The 25,038-nt window shown below is 37.5% G+C and overlaps 1 protein-coding gene and 2 long non-coding RNA genes across 5 annotated transcripts in view; 1 reads left to right on the forward strand and 2 right to left on the reverse strand.

Annotated features, from left to right (window-relative positions):
* crip2 (cysteine-rich protein 2) overlaps positions 1-4,771 on the reverse strand; it is a 20,354-nt gene extending 15,583 nt beyond the window's left edge. Inside the window, exon 1 of the mRNA XM_079852960.1 lies at positions 4,661-4,771. Within this exon, the coding sequence (XP_079709086.1) occupies positions 4,661-4,703 (43 nt within the window). The 5' untranslated portion in view covers positions 4,704-4,771. The remainder of the gene's footprint in view (positions 1-4,660) is intronic.
* LOC307147890 lies at positions 1,155-24,472 on the forward strand. Of its 2 annotated transcripts, XR_013819380.1 has the most exons (4): positions 1,155-1,281; positions 18,361-18,480; positions 23,989-24,061; positions 24,402-24,463. It is a non-coding gene; the product is annotated as an uncharacterized lncRNA (long non-coding RNA). The 2 variants fall into 2 exon arrangements; XR_013819379.1 differs by lacking the exon at positions 23,989-24,061 and having other exon boundaries at positions 24,402-24,472.
* LOC307147889 lies at positions 20,986-24,721 on the reverse strand. Of its 2 annotated transcripts, XR_013819377.1 has the most exons (4): positions 23,658-24,721; positions 23,301-23,333; positions 22,446-22,544; positions 20,986-21,436 (listed from the first exon to the last, which is right to left on the reverse strand). It is a non-coding gene; the product is annotated as an uncharacterized lncRNA (long non-coding RNA). The 2 variants fall into 2 exon arrangements; XR_013819378.1 differs by having other exon boundaries at positions 22,446-23,333; positions 23,658-24,043.
* Between the last annotated feature and the right edge of the window lie 317 nt (positions 24,722-25,038).

Below are 25,038 nucleotides of genomic sequence, written 5' to 3' on the forward strand. Positions count from 1 at the left end.
TCAGAATAATGTGAGTTTAAAGACTAGTATAAAACAAGTATAATTACATGATGGCTTAGGTCTTTCTTCTTGCAAACCTTGCAACAAGAGCGAAAAAAACATCTTGCAACTATGGTCGAGGTTCATGCCTGCCAGGAATCCTGACAGACAAGGAGAATGGCCCCCAATTCTGACTCCCAAGATTACGCAATGCCCCTAAACAGTATAGACAAAAAGTGGCATTATGTAACAGAGTCTGCACATTCAAACAGCTTGTGGGGTAGCCATCTGGAAGACACAGGGTTTTATAATGGACACAGCCAGTAAAAGTGCATGAGAGACGGTAAGAGTTGGGGACAGAGAAAGAAAAAAATAGATAAAAAGGAATAATGAGGGTTAAACAACTTTCCATTAAACCAACAGGAGGACAATGAGTTCTGTCTGTATCTAAACTAAAACCAAAGGATGACATGATGGAGATGCCCTCTCACATTTTGATGTGACTGGCATTTAAGAAAGAAAGCATTCTTCACTTCTATTGATGAAAGATGTTGCAGGAATTACCTACATAGCTGCATTTGTTTTTATAGGCATAATTGCTTATAAAAGTGTGTTGTGTAATGTGTGTGTACAGATCTGGGAATTGATATAATGCAGATAATAATTATTTTGCAGATTTAAACAGACTTAAATTCAAATGTTCCACCCATTTTCATTGAAGCAAAGTATGAAAAATGGGAAAGCACTGATTCCATGCGTCACATTTGAATGCGAAAATCAAGAAACAAGAAAACCCACAGCATCTGCTAACAGCTGTCCAATAAATGAATAAAAGGTTCAACTGAAAAGTTTCCACTCAATACAGTGGCTTACCAATTAGGTTTGAAACAGGATATAGACAGGAAGGAATTTACAGGAACACATGCACTGACTCCCACAAACTCAATTTGGAAATACCATCTGGAGCAGCTGCGTTTGCAAAAAAAACTGAATTTGGTAATACTGATCTTTTTCAATAATTTAATAATTATTACTCACATTTTTATATTGAATATAAACTAGGATAAATAAATAAAACAATTGATTATTATTAAATAATAATAAATATTTTTATTTCATAAACTGTTTTCCGCTCGTTCCACGTCTAGACTGTGGATTTGGATGCAGCCTTCACCTTCACCCTCAAATATTCCACTCGGTGACATTTTCATATTCAGAGGAAAGGACTGACTCTGAGAACCAGAAGTGGAGAACCGCGCCCTTGCTCTTCCACAGCTGTATGGAATGTGTCTTGGCTTCAACGTGAGTCTAATAAAAGCACAGTCACCCGCATCTCAAACAGCTCCCTCGTGACGTAAGCCGAGGTCTTGGGTGAAACCCTACTTTGTCCTTTCTTCTGCACTATGGCATCATGAACCACTAGCACTGTCTGTGACGTCTGCAACATGTGCAACACAGCTCTGATTCCTCCCTTATGGTAAAACAAACATCTAAATATTGCATCAAACCCAGCCATAATGACTTAAAGGAGAACTCCGGTCAATTTTAACATTGAGCTCATTTTTTTGTAACTTTGGAGTGCTGTCAGTACAGAGAACAACGACAAAAATCGGTGTTGCCTACACCGAGTTATCCTCTTTTTAAAATTTGCACCCTGTTGACTTCAATGGGGCAAGTTTTAAACCCGCTTTTAGCCTCTTAACATCCTTGATGTGTCATTACAAGTGCACAGGTCATGTGAGTGATTCCTTCAGAGTGAACGCGGGTGAATCTGACTGCAGTAGATGTGAAAGATATGAATAAAAATGATAAAATTTCAGCCAGCGCACATACCTGTATTTACATCCTGTTTTCGGCTGAAGTCCACAGTAGTCGATTGTCGAGTTCACACGCATAGGTTTAGTACGTACGATCATGCGCCCGAACTCGACTACTGTGGACTTCAGCCGAAAACAGGATGTAAATACAGGTATTTGCGCTGGCTGAAATTTTATCATTTTTATTCATATCTTTCACATCTACTGCAGTCAGATTCACCCGTGTTCACTCTGAAGGAATCACTCACATGACCTGTGCACTTGTAATGACACATCAAGGATGTTAAGAGGCTAAAAGCAGGTTTAAAACTTGCCCCATTGAAGTCAACAGGGTGCAAATTTTAAAAAGAGGATAACTCGGTGTAGGCAACACCAATTTTTGTCGTTGTTCTCTGTACTGACAGCACTCCAAATTTACAAAAAAATGAGCTCAATGTTAAAATTGACCGGAGTTCTCCTTTAAGAACCTGTCTCTCAAAGGGTTCACCCAAAGATGAAAATTCTGCCATCATTTACTCGCCCTCATGTCGATCCAAACCCGTAAGACTTTCGTTCATCTTCGGAACACAAATGAAGATCTTTTTGATGAAATCCGAGAGCTTTCTGTCCCTCCATTGACAGCTACGCAACTACCACTTTGACGCTTCAAAAAGTTCATGAAGAGATCGTAAAACTAATCCATATGAATTGAGCGGTTTAAGATTTAATTTAGGCTTTTATTCACATATAAACAGGGACCATAAACAGAAGCTCAACCGTACTTCCTTGATGGTCAAGGAAGTTTGTATGTGAATAAAAGCCTAAATTCAATCTGTTCATCATTTAAAATGATCATGTCTCTTCAGAAAAATTTGGACTAAACCGCTCGATTCATATGGATTTACGATCTCTTCATGAACTTTTTGAAGCGTCAAAGTTGCAGTTGCGTAGCTGTCAATGGAGGGACAGAAAGCTCTCAGATTTCATCTAAATTTGTGTTCAGAACATGAACGAAAGTCTTACGGGTTTGGAACGACATTTTTGGGTGAACTAACCCTTTAAACAAAATAGCTCATTTTTGTATTTGACCTATGTCATGTTTATCATTTTGCATATTGCTGGGTCTAAGGTTGATGGGTGATGTCCAATGTTAAATCTTGATCCTGAAGCTAAAACCAGCTTTTAACAAAATCTCTGCCCACCCACTAAACACACAGCCATGGAAAGAGCTGCACATGCTTTTATATAACAGCACCTCGCTCGCTCACACCATCGATTCAAAACTACCCGACAGCTTTATTGGTCGTGTGTTATGGCTTTTCGGTTGACACACAGATTAATATAACATAAATAAGAGCTGAATAATCATCTCAGTTTCCAGCACACAGGCTCTGATGCACTGATGAATAACCTTATAAATATGAGAGCAGGGATGATAAGGTCAAGTGGGAGAGAGGCTATTCAACCGTTTAACGGATTGAGATGTATATATTGAGCATACATCAATGCTGACTAGAAAATGGGTATAAATGAAGAGAGGAGGCAAGTCATTCACACATCTTTCAGCTCCCCAAACTTCCACACCAAGAGCCACATGCTGTATTATTAAAGAAAACATTTAAGTCTATGTACAGCAGCAACTTAAGCTTTCATTTTAGCGTTTATAAAAATAGCCCGTCGTCTGGCCAAGAGAGTGGAACAAAGTTTATGTCAAAAAAAAGAGAGAGAGAAAAAAGATGATCGTAACAACTACAGACAGGACTTAGACACAACTATTTATTATTAGTGTTACAGAAGTGGGCAATAAATTGTATGAATATAAACTGGCTGCTATTGCACTCAGCAGTCTGAAAGTAAAAAGCTGACATTCAAAGTTTATTTTTACATATTTCATTTTACGTATGGTACTTTCCACAAATACAGTACAAAATAGGGCCAGAAAAGCTTAAAAATGATGCGTTCATTTCTCAACAAATGGTTCGGGTAAGGATGAGAATAGCCTTCAGAAAATGATGATCATCAACCACAAAAACTCATTTGAATATGCAACGGTGCATGTCTAAATACAGTTTAAATCCATGATTTGAGAGATTTTGCAATTTTCTACATTAAATAAAACATTAAATAAATATAAAAAAAATGTATAAAACTAATTCAAGAATGAATATAATGTATAAATAAATATAAACATTTTAAATTCTTAAAAACATAAATAACACATAAAATGTAAAATAAAAACGATTCCCCCCCCCCCCCTTACAATATGTTAAATGATTGGACATATTTGATCAGTAAAATTAGTTAATAAAACAGTTTTATTACAATTAACTGAATTTCAGTTTAATAAATGACATGATTTTAATTGTTAGATCAAGACGTCTGAAGTGGAACAGGCCAAGTGTCAGTGGGGAGGATACAGATATTTGATTTGTTTACAACTAGTTACTTTTCATACAAAGTTAATTTTGTGTGACACAATTATTAATAAAATAATGTTTAATTGTTTTCCTCACATCTTAAAAGCATAGAATTTGTCCCTGTAATGCTTTGCAAAAGTCATGGGAAACCAAAGTGTACCGTATTCATGGAAGGTGCCGCATCTCCTCGTCAGTAGGTTCAAGATTGTGTTAATTTTGGAGAGTTATGAAAGCGGGTAAGTAAGCCACTAGAAAGTAAAACTAGATTCCTAATTGCGAGTGATTTATGCGATCTATCACAAACCCTCAGCAATATAAATCGGTTTTATCAACACCTGTTTAAACAAATTATCGCTTTCCTTGATTATACAGCGTGGATGTCATTCATCATACCAAAACATAACGGTGAATGAGTTTTAAAAAGAGGTACAGAATAAACCAGAAACGTAAACATAAACTCAAACTTACCAAAATACACAGTCTTTTCGCATTTAGGGCACTTTGAAGCCATGGTGAATTCAAACTGGATTCTCTCACAAGGTTTGTCTTGCACGCGCTCAATCCGACCAATGGCTGAGAGCTGGAGCGCATCTCTTATTATCCTACTGAAAGCACCGCGCTGTATTTGCATAGCCCCGCCCTCTCTCGCAGGTCTCCTTTCAGCGCTTCATTCTGACAGCTTTTCTCATTGGTCAGGAAACCTGTCAGTCACCATGTGGGCGGGGCAGTCTGGCTCACCAGCGCTGCTGGCAGGGGCTTCAGTCTGCTTACTTACCGCCACTGGCTCTTCCTTTTTACATCCTTCAACGGGAATGTGAAAGGCATCCAACAATAACTCCTTTCATTTCGCATGAATAGGGATTCTTCAGCACTTGCCAGACCGTTACTAGTGGAAATCAGTGGGAGAATGATATTGGCAGGTCCTAGTCGTGCTTACAACACTTCTCTTTTTGTTTGGGTTGAGGTCACTAAATGGCAGAATTACATTTTTGACTAGTTTACATCACTGTTCCACACACCCAAAAATGTGTGTCACCACGTCTTTTTTTAGACTCAGATCTTTGCCAGCTCTTACAGGCTTTTGCCTCAACCACGTGTCCACGTAATTTCTCCCTCGTCCTGATCAGTCAGTCTCATCACTGAGCAGAGCAACTGTGCACCTTTCCAGAATCCACACCCGTTCACAGTAACACACAACCGAGTCCTGTTGACTTCCATAAATCTCTAAATTGCTTAGTCTACTAGTCAAACAGACAGACCCCTGACTGGTATTGTGAAAGTGCCTCTTAACATCTAACTGAATATTGACTTTCTCTCTCTCTCTCTCTCTCTCTGCCAACAGCTGATTTCAGTGAGAGGAATGTGAGTCTTGCAGAGTCAAGCGTATTCACGTTCATTTGTGTGTCAGTGTTACAGCGTCAGTAAGTTTGCTGTTTTAGCACATTTGCAAAGCAGGGACCTGCTGTGTTGACTAGGTGGGACAAAACCTTAATACTAGCTATAAAACAATGGTTTTAAATGACTGAAAAGTGGAAAATTATAACATTTACCATATTAAAATCAGTGAGATGAGACTGGGGCTAGTTGTCACATGGCCTTGGCTAGTTGAGTAGAGTCCAATTACACAAGTGTGCTTTGGGGCTTTCAAATGTTTAAATCAAATGAAATAAAATTATGAAATAAAATTATATAATTATATATATATATGCGAGCATATATGCAAACTTCTTTCTGGGAGAGACTTTTTTCAAAACCATTTAAAAAATCTTAGGGCCTACCGACTCCAATCTTTTGCACATCATTTTTCAAATTCCTTTTACCTCAAGCCCATGTTATTCCTAAAGTGCTAAACAGATGCCCAATGCCCTCGGCCTCCGTAAATACCCAGTCTTCCTTTCACACCAGTTTCCCATGAGACAGATCTGGAGCCACATGTCGCCCCAAAGCACGTGTGTAACCCTCAGCGCATTCTCCACCCAAACAACCACACCACCCATCAAACACACCCAAACCCAGACCGACTCATCAAACACGTGCTATGTATGATTCATGTGGGAATATCTGCATTATTAAATGCTTTTTAAAATTGATCGCAAAAAAATGTCAAGTCATATAATCCAGGTGTGGTGAAGCATGTATGCACTTAATTAAGAGTATGTTTTTCAAAATAATAATTAACAAAAAGATTTATGAGTAAAATATGAATGCTGTTTCACAACCAGTCACCACTATGATGCTACGGTTGTTGCCAGAGAATTCAAATTAAAATATATAAAAAAAACATTTGATTGTAATTCAAATGACAGAAAAAAGAAACAGAAAAAACAGAAACATTTGTAAATATATAATATGTGTGTGTCTATAGATAATATATGTGTGTTGGTCTATATATATACACTGCTCAAAAAAATAAAGGGAACACTTTTTAATCAGAGAATAGCATCAAGTCAGTTAAACTCCTGGGATATTGATCTGGTCAGTTAAGTAACAGAGTGAGTTGGTAATCACTTTCAGCTGCTTTAGTGTTAATGACATTAACAGCAGGTGCACTAGATGGGCAACAGTGAGACAACCCCCAAAACAGGAATGGTTTTACAGGTGGAGGCCACTGACATTTTTTCCCTACTCATCTTTTTGGACTGTTTTTCACCAGTTTTGCATTTGGCTAGGGTCAGTGTCACTACTGGTAGCATGAGGCGATACCTGGACCCTACAGAGGTTGCGCAGGCAGTCCAGCTCCTTCAGGATGGCTCATCAATACGTACCATTGCCAGAAGGTTTGCTGTGTCTTCCAGCACAGTCTCAAGAGCATGGAGGAGATTCCAGGAAGACAGACAGCTACTCTAGGAGTGCTGGACAGGGCCGTAGAAGGTCCTTAACCCATCAGCAGGACCAGTATCTGCTCCTTTGTGCGAGGAGGAACATGATGAGCACTGCCAGAGCCCTACAAAATGACCTCCAGCAGGCCACTGGTGTGAATGTCTCTGACCAAACAATCAGAAACAGACTTCATGAGGGTGGTCTGAGGGCCCGACATCCTCAAGTGGCATTTCCCATTGATCGGACATTCCCACAGGTCCGCCACTGGTGCCCTGTGGTTTTCACAAATGAGAGCAGGTTCACCCTGAGCACGTGACAGACAGGAAAGGGTCTGGAGAAGCCGTGGAGAATGTTATGCTGCCTGTAACATCGTTCAGCATGACCGGTTTGGTGGTGGGTCAGTGATGGTCTGGGGAGGCATATCCATGGAGGGATGCACAGACCTCTGCAGGCTAGACAATGGCACCCTGGCTGCCATTAGGTATCGGGATGAAATCCTTGGATCCATTGTCAGACCCTATGCTGGTGCAGTGTGTCCTGGGTTCCTCCTGGTGCACAACAATGCCCGGCCTCATGTGGCGAGAGCATGCAGGCAGTTCCTGGAGGATGAAGGAATGATACCATTGAAGGGCCACCACGCTCACCTGACCTACGTCCAATAGAACACCTCTGGGACATTGTGTTTCGGTCCATCTGACATCACCTGGTTGCACCTCAGACTGTCCAGGAGCTCAGTGATGCGCTGGTCCAGATCTGGGAGGAAATACCCCAGGACACCATCCGTCGTATCATTAGGAGCATGCCCCGACGTTGTCAGGCATGCATACAAGCACGTGGGGGCCATACAAACTACTGAGTACCATTCTGAGTTGCTGCAATGAAATTTCAGCAAAATTGACAAGCCTGCTGCATAATTTTTTCACTTAGATTTCCGGGGTGTCTTTGAATTCAATCCTCTGTAGGTTGATCATTTTCATTTCCATCAAACGATGTGGCATCCTTTCGTTCATAACACATTACCCAGTCCATGTTAGTATAGATATCCAGCATGATATTTTTCCCCATTGAGATCTGATGTGTTTTCAAAGTGTTCCTTTAATTTTTTTGAGCAGTGTATATACATTACACACACAAACTTGTATGTTAGATGCGATTAGTCGATTTGACAGCACTAAAAGTAAAATATAAATATTAGATAAAAAACATAAATTAAATGAAACATTTGAAATGTTTAAATTAAAAATTTTAAACTATACTTTTTTTTTTAAATGCTAAAAATGGCTAAGCACATTGCAAAATGTCAAAAAATGTACAAAAGAAAATAAAAAAAGAAAATAAAAAAAAGATTATTCAAAATATTGTTATAATATATGGTTCTGAATGGCGTTAGGGTGTTGCTTTGCAGTTGCTAGTGTATTCTGGGTGGTTTCTTGGCTGTTTCAGGGTGGTTACTAAAGTCGCAAGAGCCCACCAAGTCTCTATGATATGCTTTTTTTCAGCAGGGTATTTGGCTTTAGTACTAATTTGGTAATTCCATGGGATAAACCACACAAATAATACTAATAGAAGAATTATATTTCAAACAGCATAAATGAAATATATTCTGAGGGTAATTTCAAGAATTTAGTCACATAAGTGTGTCCAATCTGGTAGCTATATGCAAATATGAATGAGGATCTGGATGTACTGAAGCAGAACTTGTCTATTATTGTATTAAAGTGGCTCTGGATATTATTAACTGCAAGAGACTGAAGGAGAGAGTTTGAAGTCAGACCTCTTAAAGTGCCCCTGCTGCAGTCAAAAATGTTATACCTAAATGATATACACATCTTTGATAATCAAAATTACATTTTTATTTAATTCCTGTGAAAATAATTTTGTTATGCCTTAAAATAGCTTGATGTAACTCTACACCCTTGCTTTATTTAGTATATGTGGAACCATGAATATGCAAATTAGCTCCGCCTCCACTCACTCACTCAAGCTCAGAATACTCTTGATCAACTTTACTGTAGTAAATGCAACATAATGGCAAGTGAAAATATTGGTTTAATTCAGCCATATACCAGAAACTGATTCAGAAGAGGAAGAGTGAATTATACAGGCTCGTATATACAAGTCGATGTATCAGAATGGTAATGCGTTTTAAGTACCGTGCTCTACAACGTTGGACACATAACACTAATTAATATGATTAGCCTTTGGCTTGACTACGTTATAAAACAGCTAATAATGTGTTGCTAATGTTACACAAACCATGTTTCCGTTCGCCATCTCTGCCTTCTAAAAATCAGCATCCTTAGAAACGCTTTGAACATCATAGAAGCCCCGTCCCGCACATTGACGGGATTGAGTACGTGTTTGTGGCGGTGGGAAACAGAGGCGGTTTCAAACCACATTTACTGTTTTTGGTGCGCTGCACTTTTAGGGAGAAAATACTCAGCAAAGGTGCTGACTGATGAATTTGCACGTGGTTCGTCTTTATAGGCTATATTAAAAACACCACATATACATATAAACAACATTAAAAGCTTGATTTTCACCACAGGGGGTCTTTAAAGGGTTTCTACAGTTAAATGTCTGGGAAAACTGAACTCCTTGACCTAGCTATCATTCAAATGGCATATAGCTTCAAAAGTCCTTGTCACACTTCAAGCTTCAACTGAAATAGATGCTGAGGAATGTCAAAATCATCCCTTGGTATTTGACTTGATTTTCGGCCTGAGATAACAGTGCACTGACCTCATCCTATACTCTCCGCACACACACTTGCAGTGATGGGAAGATGTAGTTAGCGTTAGCGGCCCTCCACTGGGAGTTTCCTCCTCTCCAGAGTATCTTTGTTTTATCTAATCAGAGCTACTATATTTAGCTGGTTTGCTTACACATTGTTCATGTCTTTGTCAAATCATTGTTTGTCTAAGTTCAAGTGGGAAAATAATGCTTTCGGTCACTTGATAACCACAAAAAGCCACAGCTAGAACATAATCACGTGGATTCAAAGATTGTTTTGATAGTCAAAAGTACTTTCAAGCACCTGACGGGAAAATGCAAGCCACAAATCTGTTGATTACATAATGAGGGAATTTTTTGAGGATGTTGAGGAGTTTTGGTTACAGTAGTTGATTTGTGTGTGTGTGTGGTGGATATACTTGCCAAAGGCAGCTCTTCATTTGTTATTTGTAATTCACCTGCTTGATTTGTGATTCCTTTGTTGAATTGATCTAGTAGTTAGCATAACATCTTGTATAGTAAGCAGTACATCAGTGTATACTACTGTGTGGCTATTTGTGCAGTTATTGTTACACCATGTGCTGTTTCTGTCAAGACCACTATAGTCAAAGATGATTGACAATTAGCACACGGTTAGGATTGGCGGTATGGTTCTCTGGGCAAGATCCATGCAGCCTGTAGCATGGATAAGAGCAGGCAGAGCAGTGATAACCCCCCTTAGGATAAACAGAACAGAACCAACATAAATGTATTGCAGATATCATTAATGTCAATATTTTAATGTACAACATAATTCGAGAATTTAGTCAAAGGGGAATGCCAAATCCTGACAGACGAGGAGCTGGGGATGGAGGAGGGTAATTAGCTCCTGAGAAACAGGATAGCTGTTGATAATACTGAAGGAGCTCATATGAATACAGTGATAGGCGTCATATTCATAGGTAGACGTGGATCAGCTGAGAGTCAGCTGATGTGAGCTTGACATAACTTCCCTTTTTTTTTTTTTTGCAAGTTATGTTTTTGGTATTTGATAGGACAGTAGAGATTTTGACAGGAAAGCATGGGGTGGAGAGAGAGGGGAAGGGGATCGGCAAAGGACCTCAAGCTGGGAATCGAACTCGGGTCACCGGAGGCGCAGTTGCGCTACATGTCGGCACGTTAACCATGGGGCTATTGGTGCCGACTAACTTCCCTTTTGAAATGAAAAGGAACACCCAGTGAACAAAATAAAACAAATGAAATAGAAAAAAAGTGTTTTAATTTCACTAAATATTTTATTATAAAAATAAATCAATAAAACAATAAAAATGATAAATGAAAATAAAATAATTTTCACCCTGCAAACCCTATAGGTCAAATAAGAAAATTAAAATAAAACAAAATAAAGTAAAATAAGCTGGTTTGACTTGATAAGCCACAGAGATGCATGGCATAGAAGGATGATAAACTCACATTTAATAACCACTAGTATCCATGCTGAGAAACACCAGTGCGAAACATTAACAAGACAAAGAACAGAAGATAACTGAGGGTATAAATACACTGGTTGATGAGGAACAGGTGAGACACTAATCAATGAAACAATGAATAACTATGGCAACCAAGGAAACAGGAACTAAGCACACTGAACACAGGCAACACAAGACAAAAGAATATCAAAATAAAAGTTAATTAACAAAGACAGGGAGAATCGTGCAAAAATATTTTTCTTCACTTTCCTTTTTATTCACATTCACTTTAACTAAATGTTAAACTTTGGAAATTGGATATCTGATGCATAACAAGCTTGTACATTTTCCCACTTTTTTTTCTTACTATGAATTCTGCTTAGTTTAAAGGGTAAAAAATGTCCAAGTACTTTTTGGACCCAAATTGCATCTCGATGAAAACTGCATAGGCTTTTCCCACACGCTTTTCTTCAAAGTAAACTGACACAAGCTTGCATGTGAAGTACATTTGTTCTAGCAACTAGTTCTGATTTAGCCCTTATCCAAGTCAGACTTTGCCTAAAAGCTTCCTGCAGAGATAACTAAGAATAATATTGCTTTTTACAGTTGGCCTAACTTTTCTCTTTTTTTTCTCTTATGGGATATGAGATCACTTCCACAATGTTTCAAACTGAACCTGTCCAGAGACGTCCTTTGTCAAAACAGCGTGTGAACACCCACACAAGAATCCCGAAACTAGACATATTCAAACCAAGCAGAGAAATAACAGATCTATTCCTCAAACACACAGCCGCCAGAGTCACATTTGTCTCCCTGGCACAGGACAAACAGTTAGTGTACAGTTTTTGGGTTTGGGTTGTCGTAGATTTTTCCCTAAACCTAAGTCCTATCTCATCTGACCTAAGTCTACCGGGGCCGTCTCCAATCGACGATCCCTAACGTCTCCAATCGACGCTTAATAAATACCAGGGCCGTCTCCAATCGACGATCCCAAACGTCTCCAATCGACGCTTAATATATAGTCTAACTAACTAACTTGCTTTTCAATTAACTTCATTGTTAATCACAAGGTTCAAATTTAGTCATCTGTCTAGTTTCAATTCCCAAACTTGTTATTTATATACTCACACAACCAAAGTCAAAGGGGTATGGCAAAAATACAACATCCAAAAACACAGAACGTTTTAGTACATTGTGTTTCAAAGGGTTATCATGTTAGGCCTGAAAAAGGGAGTAAGGTTAGATGTTAGAGACATGGTTAGTTTGATATACAGTATTAAAAATCCACTACAGGGTCAATAAAGTATACATCACAGTTCACGTCTGTAATTTTGCCTTTGAAGAAACATGAAACTATGGAACTCAAAAATACCCTTGTATTAACAGACAGTAAAGGGAAAAAAGGTCCTTGTTTTAAAAGTGAACAATTTTACATACAAAACAGCCTCACTCTCTAATGTATAGTTGTTTCATGAATCAAAAATAATTAATAAATAAAAAGTAAAAAATAAAAATGTAATTTTGAAATTAAGTTTAAAATAAGTCACATTATTAAAAAAATTGCAAATGTTAAATATAGTCACAAAATAAATATTTGTTATATATATAAGAAAGATATAAATTCATTTTTTATTTGCAACATATATTTTACTTTTGTCATAGGCTTCTATACACTTTGGGATGATTGGGATATATATATATAAAAAATCTTTTTTTCAAACTGTAAAAACTAAATAAAGCAAGTGATTTTCCATACGATATAATTTGCGTTCTCAAAATGAAGGTTACGGCCTACATGCTTATAATTTAGCCTGGCGTAGAATGAAGGGTTTTGCAGTATTCAAGGAAAAAAATGTAGTTTCAAGAAAGAAACAGTGATTGATTTAAAGGCTGTGTGAACAAGTAGACTCTCATTTACGTCATTATATAACGAACCGCAAACGCAATGATCGTAAATGACAATTTGTACATGCATATATACGCGCATACATGTGAGTTCATGCATGTACCGTATCGTAACGATGCGTAAAACTGTCGAGTCGTGTTAAACTGACAGTCTCGCCTGGGGAAAAGCGTCACTTATAGCCCTTTACTGCCCTACTTTTATCCAGATATTGCAGTATATCATGCAGAGCAGGGAAGTGCACTCTCACACTCTCACAAATCTATTGATTTGCACTTTTTCATGCAATACATCCGTGCACGTGGAGCCAGTAGCCCAGCCAGCCCTGCGGTCTCTGGGGTCAGCTGCTGCTTTTTTCTCAAGATTTTTGGCATACAGATGACTCCACTGTTCCCTTCCCAACTGTTCATGGCCTGTAGAACAGATAAGCGTATTAAAACATGGACAGCTGGCTTCTTGTAGGCCTTGCACCCTTGATGCTTGGCGCTCTGTGGTTTTGGTGAAAAGAGGCTGGTGTCATTCTCCAGCAGGGCAGGGCAGATGGAGACAGAGTTCTTCCCAATCCACAGCAGCTGAGAGTTTGAAAATCCTGTTGCTTCTGGCCAAAGCAAGTGCAGTCTTTTATCCCGTCCCAGTGCCTCTCTATCACCCAGTGCTTTCTCTTTTTGTGTCTCTGACCCCCTCTAAAGTTTCTCCTTAAAGGGTTAGTTCACCCAAAAATGAAAATTCTGTCAGTAATTACTCACCCTCGTGTTGTTCCAACACCATAAGACTTTCGTTCATCTTCGGAACACATATTTTTGATGAAATCTGAGAGCTGGCTCACTCCTCCATAGGCTGCTAGGTAATTGATATCTGCCATCCCAGAAAAGTTAGTGAAGACATCGTTAAAATAGTCCAAGTGACTACAGTGGCTCAACCTTAAGTTTATCAAGCGGCGAGAATACTTTTTGTGCACAAAAAACCCCAAAATAATGACGTTATTCAACTATTCATTTTCTTCTGTGTGGGCCTCTGAGTGAGTTGACGTAGTGTAACAGCGCTCTCTATTGGCTCATGCTGGTCATGTGTGTGATGCTGGCCAATAGTGAGCCTACGTTCTGACGTACAACCCAGAAGCGCTGCGCTGTTACACTACATGAACTCACTCAGAGGCTCACACAGAAGAAAATGAATAGTTGAATAACGTCATTATTTATTTTATTTTTTGGCGCACAAAAAGTATTCTCACCACTTGATAAACTAATGGTTGAGCCACTGCAGTCACTTGGACTATTTTAAACATTGTCTTTACCAACTTTCTGGGCCGGCAAGTTTCAATAACATGGAAGCCTATGGAAGAGTGAGAAAGCACTCAGATTTCATCAAAAATATCTTAATTTGTGTTCCGAAGATGAATGAAAGTCTTACGGGGTTGGAACAACATGAGGGTGAGTGATTACTGACAGAATTTTTGGGTGAACTAACCCTTTAAGGCAGGGTTCCTCAAACTCAGGGTCCTACACACTGTAAAAAAAATCCCGTAGTTTTTACGGAAAAAAACTGGCAGCTGGGGTTACCAGAACAATTCCGTAAAATATACAACAAAACAGTAATTGCTTTTACCGAATAACATGTACATTTTACAGTTTAAACCAGCATATAACACACTGGAGTTCTGTTATATTTACTGGTTTAAACTGTAAAATGTACGTGCTATTCTGAACAACATGTCAATTTTACAGTATAAACCAGTAAATATAACAGTAAATTTCAGTAATATGATATAATGTTAATTTACCATCCTATTGAAGTATTAATATCTGTTTTGTACACTGATAACCACCAATCACAGCAGTGATGAGAGTCACATGATCAATCAAAGCTCAACACAAGCAGTTCCTCCACAAGAAAGTTAATACTAATATATATAGAAGCTGCACAGTGTCATTCACACAAACATTAAACACCATCATGGTAACACATGAAATTTTAAAAATGCAATAAACATTAATTTAACAACATTAAATGTAACATAAACCCCTAATGTACATAACTGATTAGAAAAAACGAAGAAAACTATGAAGAAACAAACATAGTTATTTCAACAAAAATACATCAAATGTGAAGTGTCACAGGGAATTGTGGGAATGTCAATTTACGGTTTTTCACTGTAAATTATACAATGAGTTGTTTTTTTTCACTTTCAAAAACTGTAAATTTAACGGTATGTTACAGTAAAATTACATTAAATGTACCGTTAGATCTATCACAGTTATTTACCGTATATAGTACGGAAACTTTCTGTTAACCAATTAACAGTTTTTCACTGTAGCATTTTTACAGTCTTTTACCGTTAAAATTACGATCATTTTTTACAGTGCAGAGTTTAGCTCCAACCCTGATCAAACACACCTGAGCAAGCTAATCAATGTCTTCAGGATCACTAGAAACTCACAGCTAGGTGTATTTGATCAGGGTTGGAGCTAAACTGTGCAGGACAGTGGCCCTCCAGGAACCCTGCTTTAAGGCCTGTGCCTTTTGTTGGTCTATCTTCATTCTGTGTTGCACAAAGTCAGAATGAAATGGTATTCGCATCCCGTTTTGCTTCCATGTGTCATTATAATGAACGAATGTATAAAAAACATAGGCCTCTATAGCACATAGAAGGCTACACACATGCATGCCACAAGCACACTTATCACATCTCCACCCCACAATTTTCTCTTCTAATCTAATACACTAGAGAACAGGAAGAAGAAACCGATAGTTCTGGAAAGAGAAGCTTTGTGTCACACAATGCATGAGATGAGGTCAGCGCCGGGTTTGCTGTGACAAAATATCTGTCATCAGGCCCAAATCTAATCTCCTGATGTGTTGTGAAAAAGGCGAGATGAGCACATTAATTGAGTGTCATTTCCTCTGTCAGCAGTGTCAGTGCTGCTGTGTTCTGAGGCCTGGGATTGGACACTGTGTTCTGGAGCCAGCACGTGAGGACAAAGACATGTGATCAAAGATGGTTTACTAGCGCCTCCTGCTGATCAGCAGCAGGATGCGCATCTGAATGCAGCTGACTGTGTATATTTCATAATATTCTATTCTAGACCTATATAGTTATTTTCAGTATGGGTTTATTGTCTCTAAGTGACCTGTAGTCACCAAATATTCAATTTTTTTTTATTCATTAAAATTAAAAATGTTTTGATATTTTAAATGCACATATAATATAATTCCCCAGAAAATCAATTTAAAGGGGGCACATGTTGGAAATATTTTTGGCGCTGCCGCTTACAGTTACATAAGCTTTTAATTTATGCACCCTGTTTAATGCACCTATTTTACTATAACATTAATATTACTAAAAGATACAATAGTTATGTAAAATTAATTTAAATTGCTCAATAATCATTTGAAGACATAAATCATTAATCTGTCAGTGCACGTCACTCAATTATTGAGATTTAATTAAACAATATTACAAAATAGTAACAAATTCGCTAGTCTAATTATATAACATTTATACATTAACTTATTGTTCATTAACATTTATAGAACAAAATATGCGGATTTAATGGTCAGCAGCGCGCACAGACTGACTGTAGTGGAGAATGCTGCATCTGCTTTGAGTGGCTTGCAGACAGTAGACAATAATGTGAGTGTCATTTCCCATGTCATTTCCTTTTTATGTGCTTTGTGACTTTTAAGTTGATCAGATGTCTTCTCATTTGATCTGCATAGAAGTGTTTTTCTGTTTTGATGTTCTGTACCAATAAATCTTGGTGTCCATTCTACAAGCACTTCTGTCTCTGGGTGAATTTTATCTGCATTTCTGATAAAAAAAAAAAATGTTGTTTCAACTTGTTCATGCTGCCTTAAAATTTTACGTTTTGTCAACTTGAAATGTGAAGTTGTACTAAGTGCCAACTTGGATATTTGAGTTGACTCTTCAAATCTTAAGGCAGCACTGAAACTTTTTTTAACAGTATGTTTGTTTATATATGATATATATATAAAAAAAAATAGATTAATCACATTTTTTCTGTGATTAATTGCATGATTAATTTATATACGTTTTAAATATATTTTATAATGTAATAATTTCACAGTTAATCTCTTAATTAATGTAGAAACAACATAAAGACAGTATATTTTAAATACTTGCTTAATGGCATCTTTTTATGATTGAAGGCCAGTATCACTGATACTAATACAGCTACTAATGTCTCAATGAAAATCTTTTTTATTTTATTTTTTTATTTTAAACATTAATTATAGCCATTCAACATTACAGTCTAACTGAAAGATATTTCAAAAAAACATTTATTAGGCTTCAAAAATATAACAACTTTTAATTTAAGTGAACTTAAAACAATCCTCACATAAACCCAAATGTGACCCTGGATCACAAAACCAAGTCGCACGTGAATATTTGTGACAATAGCCAACACTGTAATACAGTGTATACATTGTACTATACTATAATACATTGTATGGGTCAAAATGATCGATTTTTCTTTTATGCCAAAAATCATTAGGATATTAAGTAAAGATCATGTTCCAAGAAGATATTTTGTAAATTTCCTACCGTAAATATATAAAACATTTATTTTTGTGAGTGAATGCAGCACAATCGTGAACATAAATGGACAACTTTAAAGGCAATTTTCTCAATGTTTTGATTTTTTAACACCCTCAGATTCCAGGTTTTCAAATAGTTTTATCTCGGGCCAATTTTTGTCTTATCCTAACAAACCATATATCAATGAAAGTTTATTTATTCAGCTTTCATATGATGTATAAATATCAATTTCCAAAAAATTGACCCTTGTGACTGGTTTTGTGGTCCAGGGTCACAAATGTCATTTACCTCTGTCTTGTGAAATATACAGAAATTGAATAAAGTTATCAAGCAGTCTGCACTGCATGAATTAAAATACTAAATGTCTTTCAAATATATTTTAGAAAAAATAAAACATATATAATATATATATAAAGTAGACTATATAAATATTATAGATGTCATTTTGTTTATTGTGTGTCATTAGCCTACTAATCAAGCTGTAGTTGCAGTAGTCAAGCTGTCAAATTGCAGACAGTGTGAAAATATGATTCAATTGCTATCATATGATTCTAAGGACCTCAGTTCACATCCATGGAAGGAAAACAACGGTTATACTATTTGTGGACCGTGTTTAGCTGTAATTAAGTCCGTAATAAAGAGAACACAACAAAGGACGGAGCTTGATCAGGCCACACGCCTTAATTGATTTCTTCTGTTTCTCTAGCAGTTGCCTGCTGTGCTAGAGCAAGAGCCCTGGGAGAAGGCCAGCTGGGACTCTGCCGAGAGCGAGGAAGATCGAGAGACAGAGTTCAAGAATCCTGAAGCCTTCCACTGCATGTTAGAGGTGTTTAGTCCTTGGACAGACTGCAGAAAATGAACACTACAACTTCATAACCCATCATTACATCATGATAACCGCTTCATGATCGCTTGGTGTAGTAAGATTAATTTAATTGCTTCAATTTGAAGTCAGGCCCTAAAAACACACATATCTACCAATAAATACGTAGGCACTCACACAAATCAGCAGCAGGGACTTGCTTTGTTGTGAGTCTCCACAGAGGGTAAGTTGAAACCTGCCATTGGCTGAGGCCGGTCATGTGATTGCAGATTACAGCTCCAGGCAGAGCTCAGTTTGTAAGGTTTTCATATGGTGTAAATCAGCTGCTCACCACAGCATTCCACTCTGCCTTCAGTAACAACAACCACCAAACATGAGGTGCCTTACCATTACGTGCCAAAACCAGCGCTCACGAAATCCCACTCAGCTCCCCTTGAATCTTCTCCACCAAATGACATCATTAACACGTTTATAGCCTCGTTTAAATAGTCAGGAGTGCTTATGATCACATATGTTTTGCTTATCAGTTTATGATCATCTTCATTTTTATTTGCGTATGTTCACGGGCACCCCCTCCTTTAGGGCCGAAGAGTGGGCGACGACGGCCCTGTTTACTCATGACCTATTTTTGTACGTTGCATCTGTGTACCAGTGTGAGTTCATATTCTTTGAACAGAGAATTGAACGAAGTAATCTGATTGGACTGTTGGTTGAATTTTGTTAGCGAAATGTATTTAATCTGATTATTTCGATTATTTAATGACCAGTTTCTGTGCCACCCACAACGCCTTTCTGAAAAGCAGCGTTCCGCTTTCCCTCAGACCAAACTTAGAAGAGGCTAAATCTTTGTAGTGGTGTATGCTGGGAAAGTATAATTATAAACTGGCTTTTGAGACTTTGAGCTTATTCCAAGGCTAGTGAACAAATAAATAAAACAGGACCTCAGTTTATAAAATCTGGTTAAGTAACTGTCAACCAATGTTTAGACTACTTGCTCAGAACTTAAACAGACATAGAAACTACCACATTTCTTTATTATGTACCAGAAGGTGCTTCAGGCAGAAAGACAGCTTTTGGTAGTCATTAAAACCATCTCCCTTAGCTCCACAAGAAGACCATTAGGCTTTTCACACTTGACATATAACCCCAGAGCCATTTTAAGCCTGGGCTAACCAAATCCTGGTTGTCTTGTTCCATGTGTCACACTGTACACCTTAAAGGGATAGTTCACCCAAAAATGAAAAAGTACCTGTATGAGTTTCTTTCTTCTGTTGAACACAAAATAAGGTATTTTGAAACATTTTAGTAATCAAACAGTATAGGAAAAGATGGAAGTCAATGGGGTGAATATGATTTCTCTAAGTATAACATGTTCCTGGATCAACATCTGTGTTGACCTTGAAACAACATTCCAATCAACCAATCAGATTTGAGGGACAAGTTTACAGTCCATGTCAAATTTAGGCTTAAAACCAGGGTTAGGGGCTTCTAGTTAATCACCTATCATTTCCCTCTGATTTTAGGGATAACTTGTGGGTACAGAGTAGGGATAGGGTTAGGACTATGTATGCGGATGGTAATGTTCCAGGATCAACAAAATATGTTGATGTCTTACTTGGCAAAATCACTGGTTACGATCAAAGTCAATGGCTACCATCAGCTGTCTGGTTACCAACATTTTTCTAAATATCTCTTTTTGTGTTCAGCGGAAGAATGAAACGCACTCTGGTTTGGAACAACATGATGGTGAGTAAATAATCACAACATTTTAATTTTTGGGTGAACTATTCCTTTAAAAGCGGTTAAAATAAGTGCTAACCCCTAAAATTGCAAATGTAAAATGTTATGGTTAAAAGTGGCTTCAGCCCAGGTTTAATAAAATACATGAACCCACAGTTAAGCTTAATGTGAAAAGTATAGTTAATAATGTGATTTATTCAGGTAGACCTGCATGAATTTCCACACCATGCTGTTGACCAGCAAAACTTGGCTGGTGAAGCGGATTAACCAAGGAAGTCTTGAAAAGATTTTTAATGGCCTATGCTATGGGGAGACCAGCATCCAAAACACAACATATTTTAGTGAAATCCATCTCCATTGCCACAATCCCCAGCTGCATCCCAAATCACATACTGTCTGAGTAGCTAGCCTACATCTGAATAAAAATGACTATGTTCTAACTTCTATAGCCTACACTGTTAATTATTTCACTGTAAATTTACAATAAATTGCAGGTTAATAATTGCATGACTTTCACAGTAAGTTACCGGATCATTTTTACAGTAAATAATTGTGAAATGACAGCTGTTTACTGTGACTTCACAATAACTATGCCGTCATATTACTGTGATTTAGCAGTAAGCTGCTGTATAATTACTGTATTTTACTGTGCAATTACAGTTAGTCTATCATATTACTGTAATTTAACAGTAAGCTGCTGTAAAATTACTGTATTTAACCATGTCTATACTGTGATTTAGCATAAATGATGGACCAAACAAAACTGATAAAAACAATGGTTTAACTTTTATTTTTTTAGAAGAAAAATACATTTTAATAACAGGAATAAACACTGTGTAACATGAATGAACACTGGGTAACATGAATGAACACTGGGTAACATGAATGTCTGTCAATATGTGTGTGAATGTGTTTACTGTGTTTACCATTATGTGATAATGGTACTTGAAAAATACAATTTAATAACAGGAATAAACACTGGGTAACAGGAATGAACACTGGGTAACAGGAATGTGTGTCTATGTGTGTGCACTGTGCATGTGTTTACTATGTGATAATGGTACTTCACAACGTAGGAGCTGAAAAGAGAAAGAAGGAGAGAGAGAAGAGAGAGTGAGAGAGGGAAGAAAAGACAAAAAGGTGGGAAAAGAGAGGGTTGCAGGTGTCTCGCTCCTTCCCTTGCAGCAGGCACCTGCATAGTATGGGTTCTGTCCACTATCTACAAAAGATAAGAAAGACAAAAAGTTTAAGTTACTCTGTGGTGCAAGTACCTGCAAGTATGGTACTCGCATTGTAAAACTAATCCTAAAATGTGTACATTTTAAGAAATTACAATTGTAAAACTCATGATAAATCAGATAAATCATGTGAATAGTACTATATCAATTAATATTAAATCAACAAACCAGAGGACTCTGAAAGTAACATGATTGAGGTTAAGCAAAAATTACATGACATGCGTACATAGTAATGCAACTCAGTAAGCCAGTAATGTGATGTAAATTTACACTTAAAACTATTGTAAAGTACGTCTGTAAATTTGACGTTTTTATTCTAACCTATCAATAACCTATAACATTGAAAAGGCATGTTTAATTCAAATAAATGTAAGAACAATGAATTTTAGACATTTTGCAGCCTGTCTAAACTCGTAGAACAAATTAAAGGGATAGTTTACCCAAAACCCCACCCTCATTCCAAACACGTTAGCCCTTCGTTCATCTTTGGAACACAAATTAAGATATTTTCTGACTCCTCCATGGACAGCAATTTTATTACCACTTTCAAGGCCCGGAAAGGTAGTGAAGATTGTTAAAATAGTCCATGTGACTACAGTGGTTCAACCTTAATGTTATGAAGCGATGCAAAAATACTTAATAGTGCGGAACGCACAAAAAGTATTCTCGTCGCATCATAGCAATAAGGTTGAACCACTGTAGTCACATGGACTATTTTAACAATCTTCACTACCTGTGACTAATCTTCACTACCAGTCTATAAGCGGGATCAGAAAGCTCTCGGACTTCTTAAAATTATCTTAATTTGTGTTGAACAAAATTCTTATGTGTTTGGAACATCATGAGGGAGTGTAATTAATGAGAGACTTTACATTTTTGAGTGAACTAACCCTTTAATAGCTTAAGTAAACATCTTACTGCATAACTAATTCTAGCTTAAAACAGAGACAGTGTTTCGTTAGTCTGTTCTGAAGTTGGAACACAACTTACATTAGACTGACATCCATTCAAAGTCAATGAGCTTCCTGATCAGTGTACAGACTTGCTGGTTTATGTGTCCTCTCTACCTCTTTGGTTTTGTACCTGTCTCTGGGTTGATGCCCAAGAAGCACATATAAACAAAAAGACAGAAGAAAGATGTTAGTTTAATTCAAGTGGGATTAAAAAGGTTTCAGTTCCCAGTCATCACCTTCAGTGGGTCACTGCTGTTGCAGTACTGAGCAAAACTAAAGTTAGCTCAGTTTTAACAAGGTGACATTACTTGGATTCAATTAAACAGCAACCATTTAAATAACTTAACAGCAACTGAAAAACATTTACATCACAAACACACAGTCAAGAATAGTCCTGCAACAAAGTAAGTTAGTTAGATGTGTGTGATTTACCCAGGCAATGCATTTGCACACAACAATTTACATCATTTACACGTACTGTTTGCAGAGGATGGAGGAAGAGCCAGTCCATCTCCATGTGGCTGTTTCTGCTTGCACTCTTCCTCCTAGAATTATTACCCGTTCACAGACAAAATGGCTCCTAATATCTCCAGATGTCGACCTGTTTTACTTTAGAATAGCACAGCTAACGAAGCTCCACTAATTCAGTGATAAACACATTTATTTTCCTATATCTTTTTTATAATAAAATCAATGCACTTTATTTTTTCTGTTGACGAGACAGACAACGGCTGCTCCGTTTCACACACGTCAGAAAAATATGGACGACGCCCAGCTAGCTAACGTTACTAATTTGAGATTAATTTATTCCACCTTTGCACAAATCCACAACACTATAATGTATCTAGTTGATCATAACTGTCATAATACACACATTAAGGCCACAGCTTACCTTATAACTTTATTTCCCGGTGGTAGAAAAATGCTGTGGGAAAAGAGAGAACGCTGTTAGAGTAACGAACGTTAACTAAGAAAAGCATTAAGCAAAGCTAAAGTTCAATTTTGACGGTGTAGCTAACGTGAAGCCTCACAGTTAATAACTTAATACGGTACTACACTTATTAACACAACCAACGTCTGATCATTCAAATTTGCGCGCTCAAACCTAGACGCGAATCTGCTCCAGCTAAGTTACAAAAACATGAAACAGAACTTAACTAACGCTAATTTGGTTCATACTTTTAAATAACATGCAATTTCATATTAAAAACAGTCATCAAATTGACAAAGTTTGAAATTAAACACTTACCGCACTGAATCCGTCGAGTGAGACCATGGAGGAGATCAGGCCAGGGAGCTCCGGGGGAGCTCAGATGACGCAGTTGCAGCGCGAAAATGACGGAATTCACAGTAGTTTCTTGTAAAAGCCCCGCGCCTGCATTATTTTCACAGTAAAAGTCTAAATACGGTATTATATTGTGAAATATTACAGTTATATATTGTGAAATCCTGGAAATATTTTACAGTGTATGAATGTATTTAGTATGAATGAACATAGTCCAGACATAGTATATTCACCATGTCACCATTGTCATGTGACTTACGGCGTAAGTCTTGTTTTGTTTCACTTCCATTTCCAGCTTCTCTCCTGTGGCCTCATGGGATAGTGTCCATCAGATGCGCACTTCATGCCAGAAGTAGTAGGTCATCCGGGTACTAATTGTGCTTTATGAACATATGAATTCGGACATACTCAGTAAAAATGATATGATCAATAAGTTATGATAACAACATATGTTTTTACATTGCTTTAAGGGATTTTCAACCCTTTTTTATGTAATACAAGAGTCAACTAATTTTTTAAGTCAGTTTAACGTAATTTAAGTTGAAATGACATCCAAATTGATTGTACTTAAAAATTTAAGGCAGACACTTTTTTTTTACAGCGTACTACTCTTTCACATACTATTTTTGACTACTTATAGGGAACTAGGCATATTCAGACTGTCTCTAACTATTTGCTTAGCAGATAAAACTGATTTTCTTTTTCCAGACAAAACCTCTGCATACTGAGGAAAGACAAGACAAACGAAGACAAAGACAAGACAAAAAAAAAAAAGGAAAAAAAAGAAAGAAATGCAACAACGCAAAAAAAGAAGAGAAAAGTAAAGAAAAAAGTAGAAAAAGATTCATATCAGAGTCTTTGGGTGTCCTCTTTTGACTCAGGTCATCAAGCAGCCGTTCGGCAACACTGTAGCAACTTCCTCACGCCCTATAGCCACACATAGCAATTAGCAACCATATAGTGACCCATGACCCAGCCAAATCTCAGCATCAGAATATTATACCCTATAGAGACACTGGGATGCTGTCTTTGGACTCATAGCAGCATAGAGGCAAATCCAACATTTTGAAGGCACCACTCAGCTTTTCTTCAGAAAAGATCTAGTAACTCACAAACATGATCCTCCACAGAGAGGAATTTCTTTCATTGTTCTATTATAGGCAACTCGTTTAGATCTTTGTTTGAAACTTAGTCTGAGAGCAACAGTTGTTTATTTGTTTCATTTCGCCTCTAGCGGGTCCAAAGTAGTACAGCAGCAATGGTTTTGGTCATTTGAAGTAGGCGGGGAAACGCGAGTGATGCTGCCCGTGCAGACCCCCTTCCCCTCCCCTCTCGCGCTGCTCTC

Source organism: Squalius cephalus, assembly GCF_949319135.1.
Source record: "Squalius cephalus genome assembly, chromosome: 20".
In the NCBI taxonomy this organism is placed as follows: domain Eukaryota; kingdom Metazoa; phylum Chordata; class Actinopteri; order Cypriniformes; family Leuciscidae; genus Squalius; species Squalius cephalus.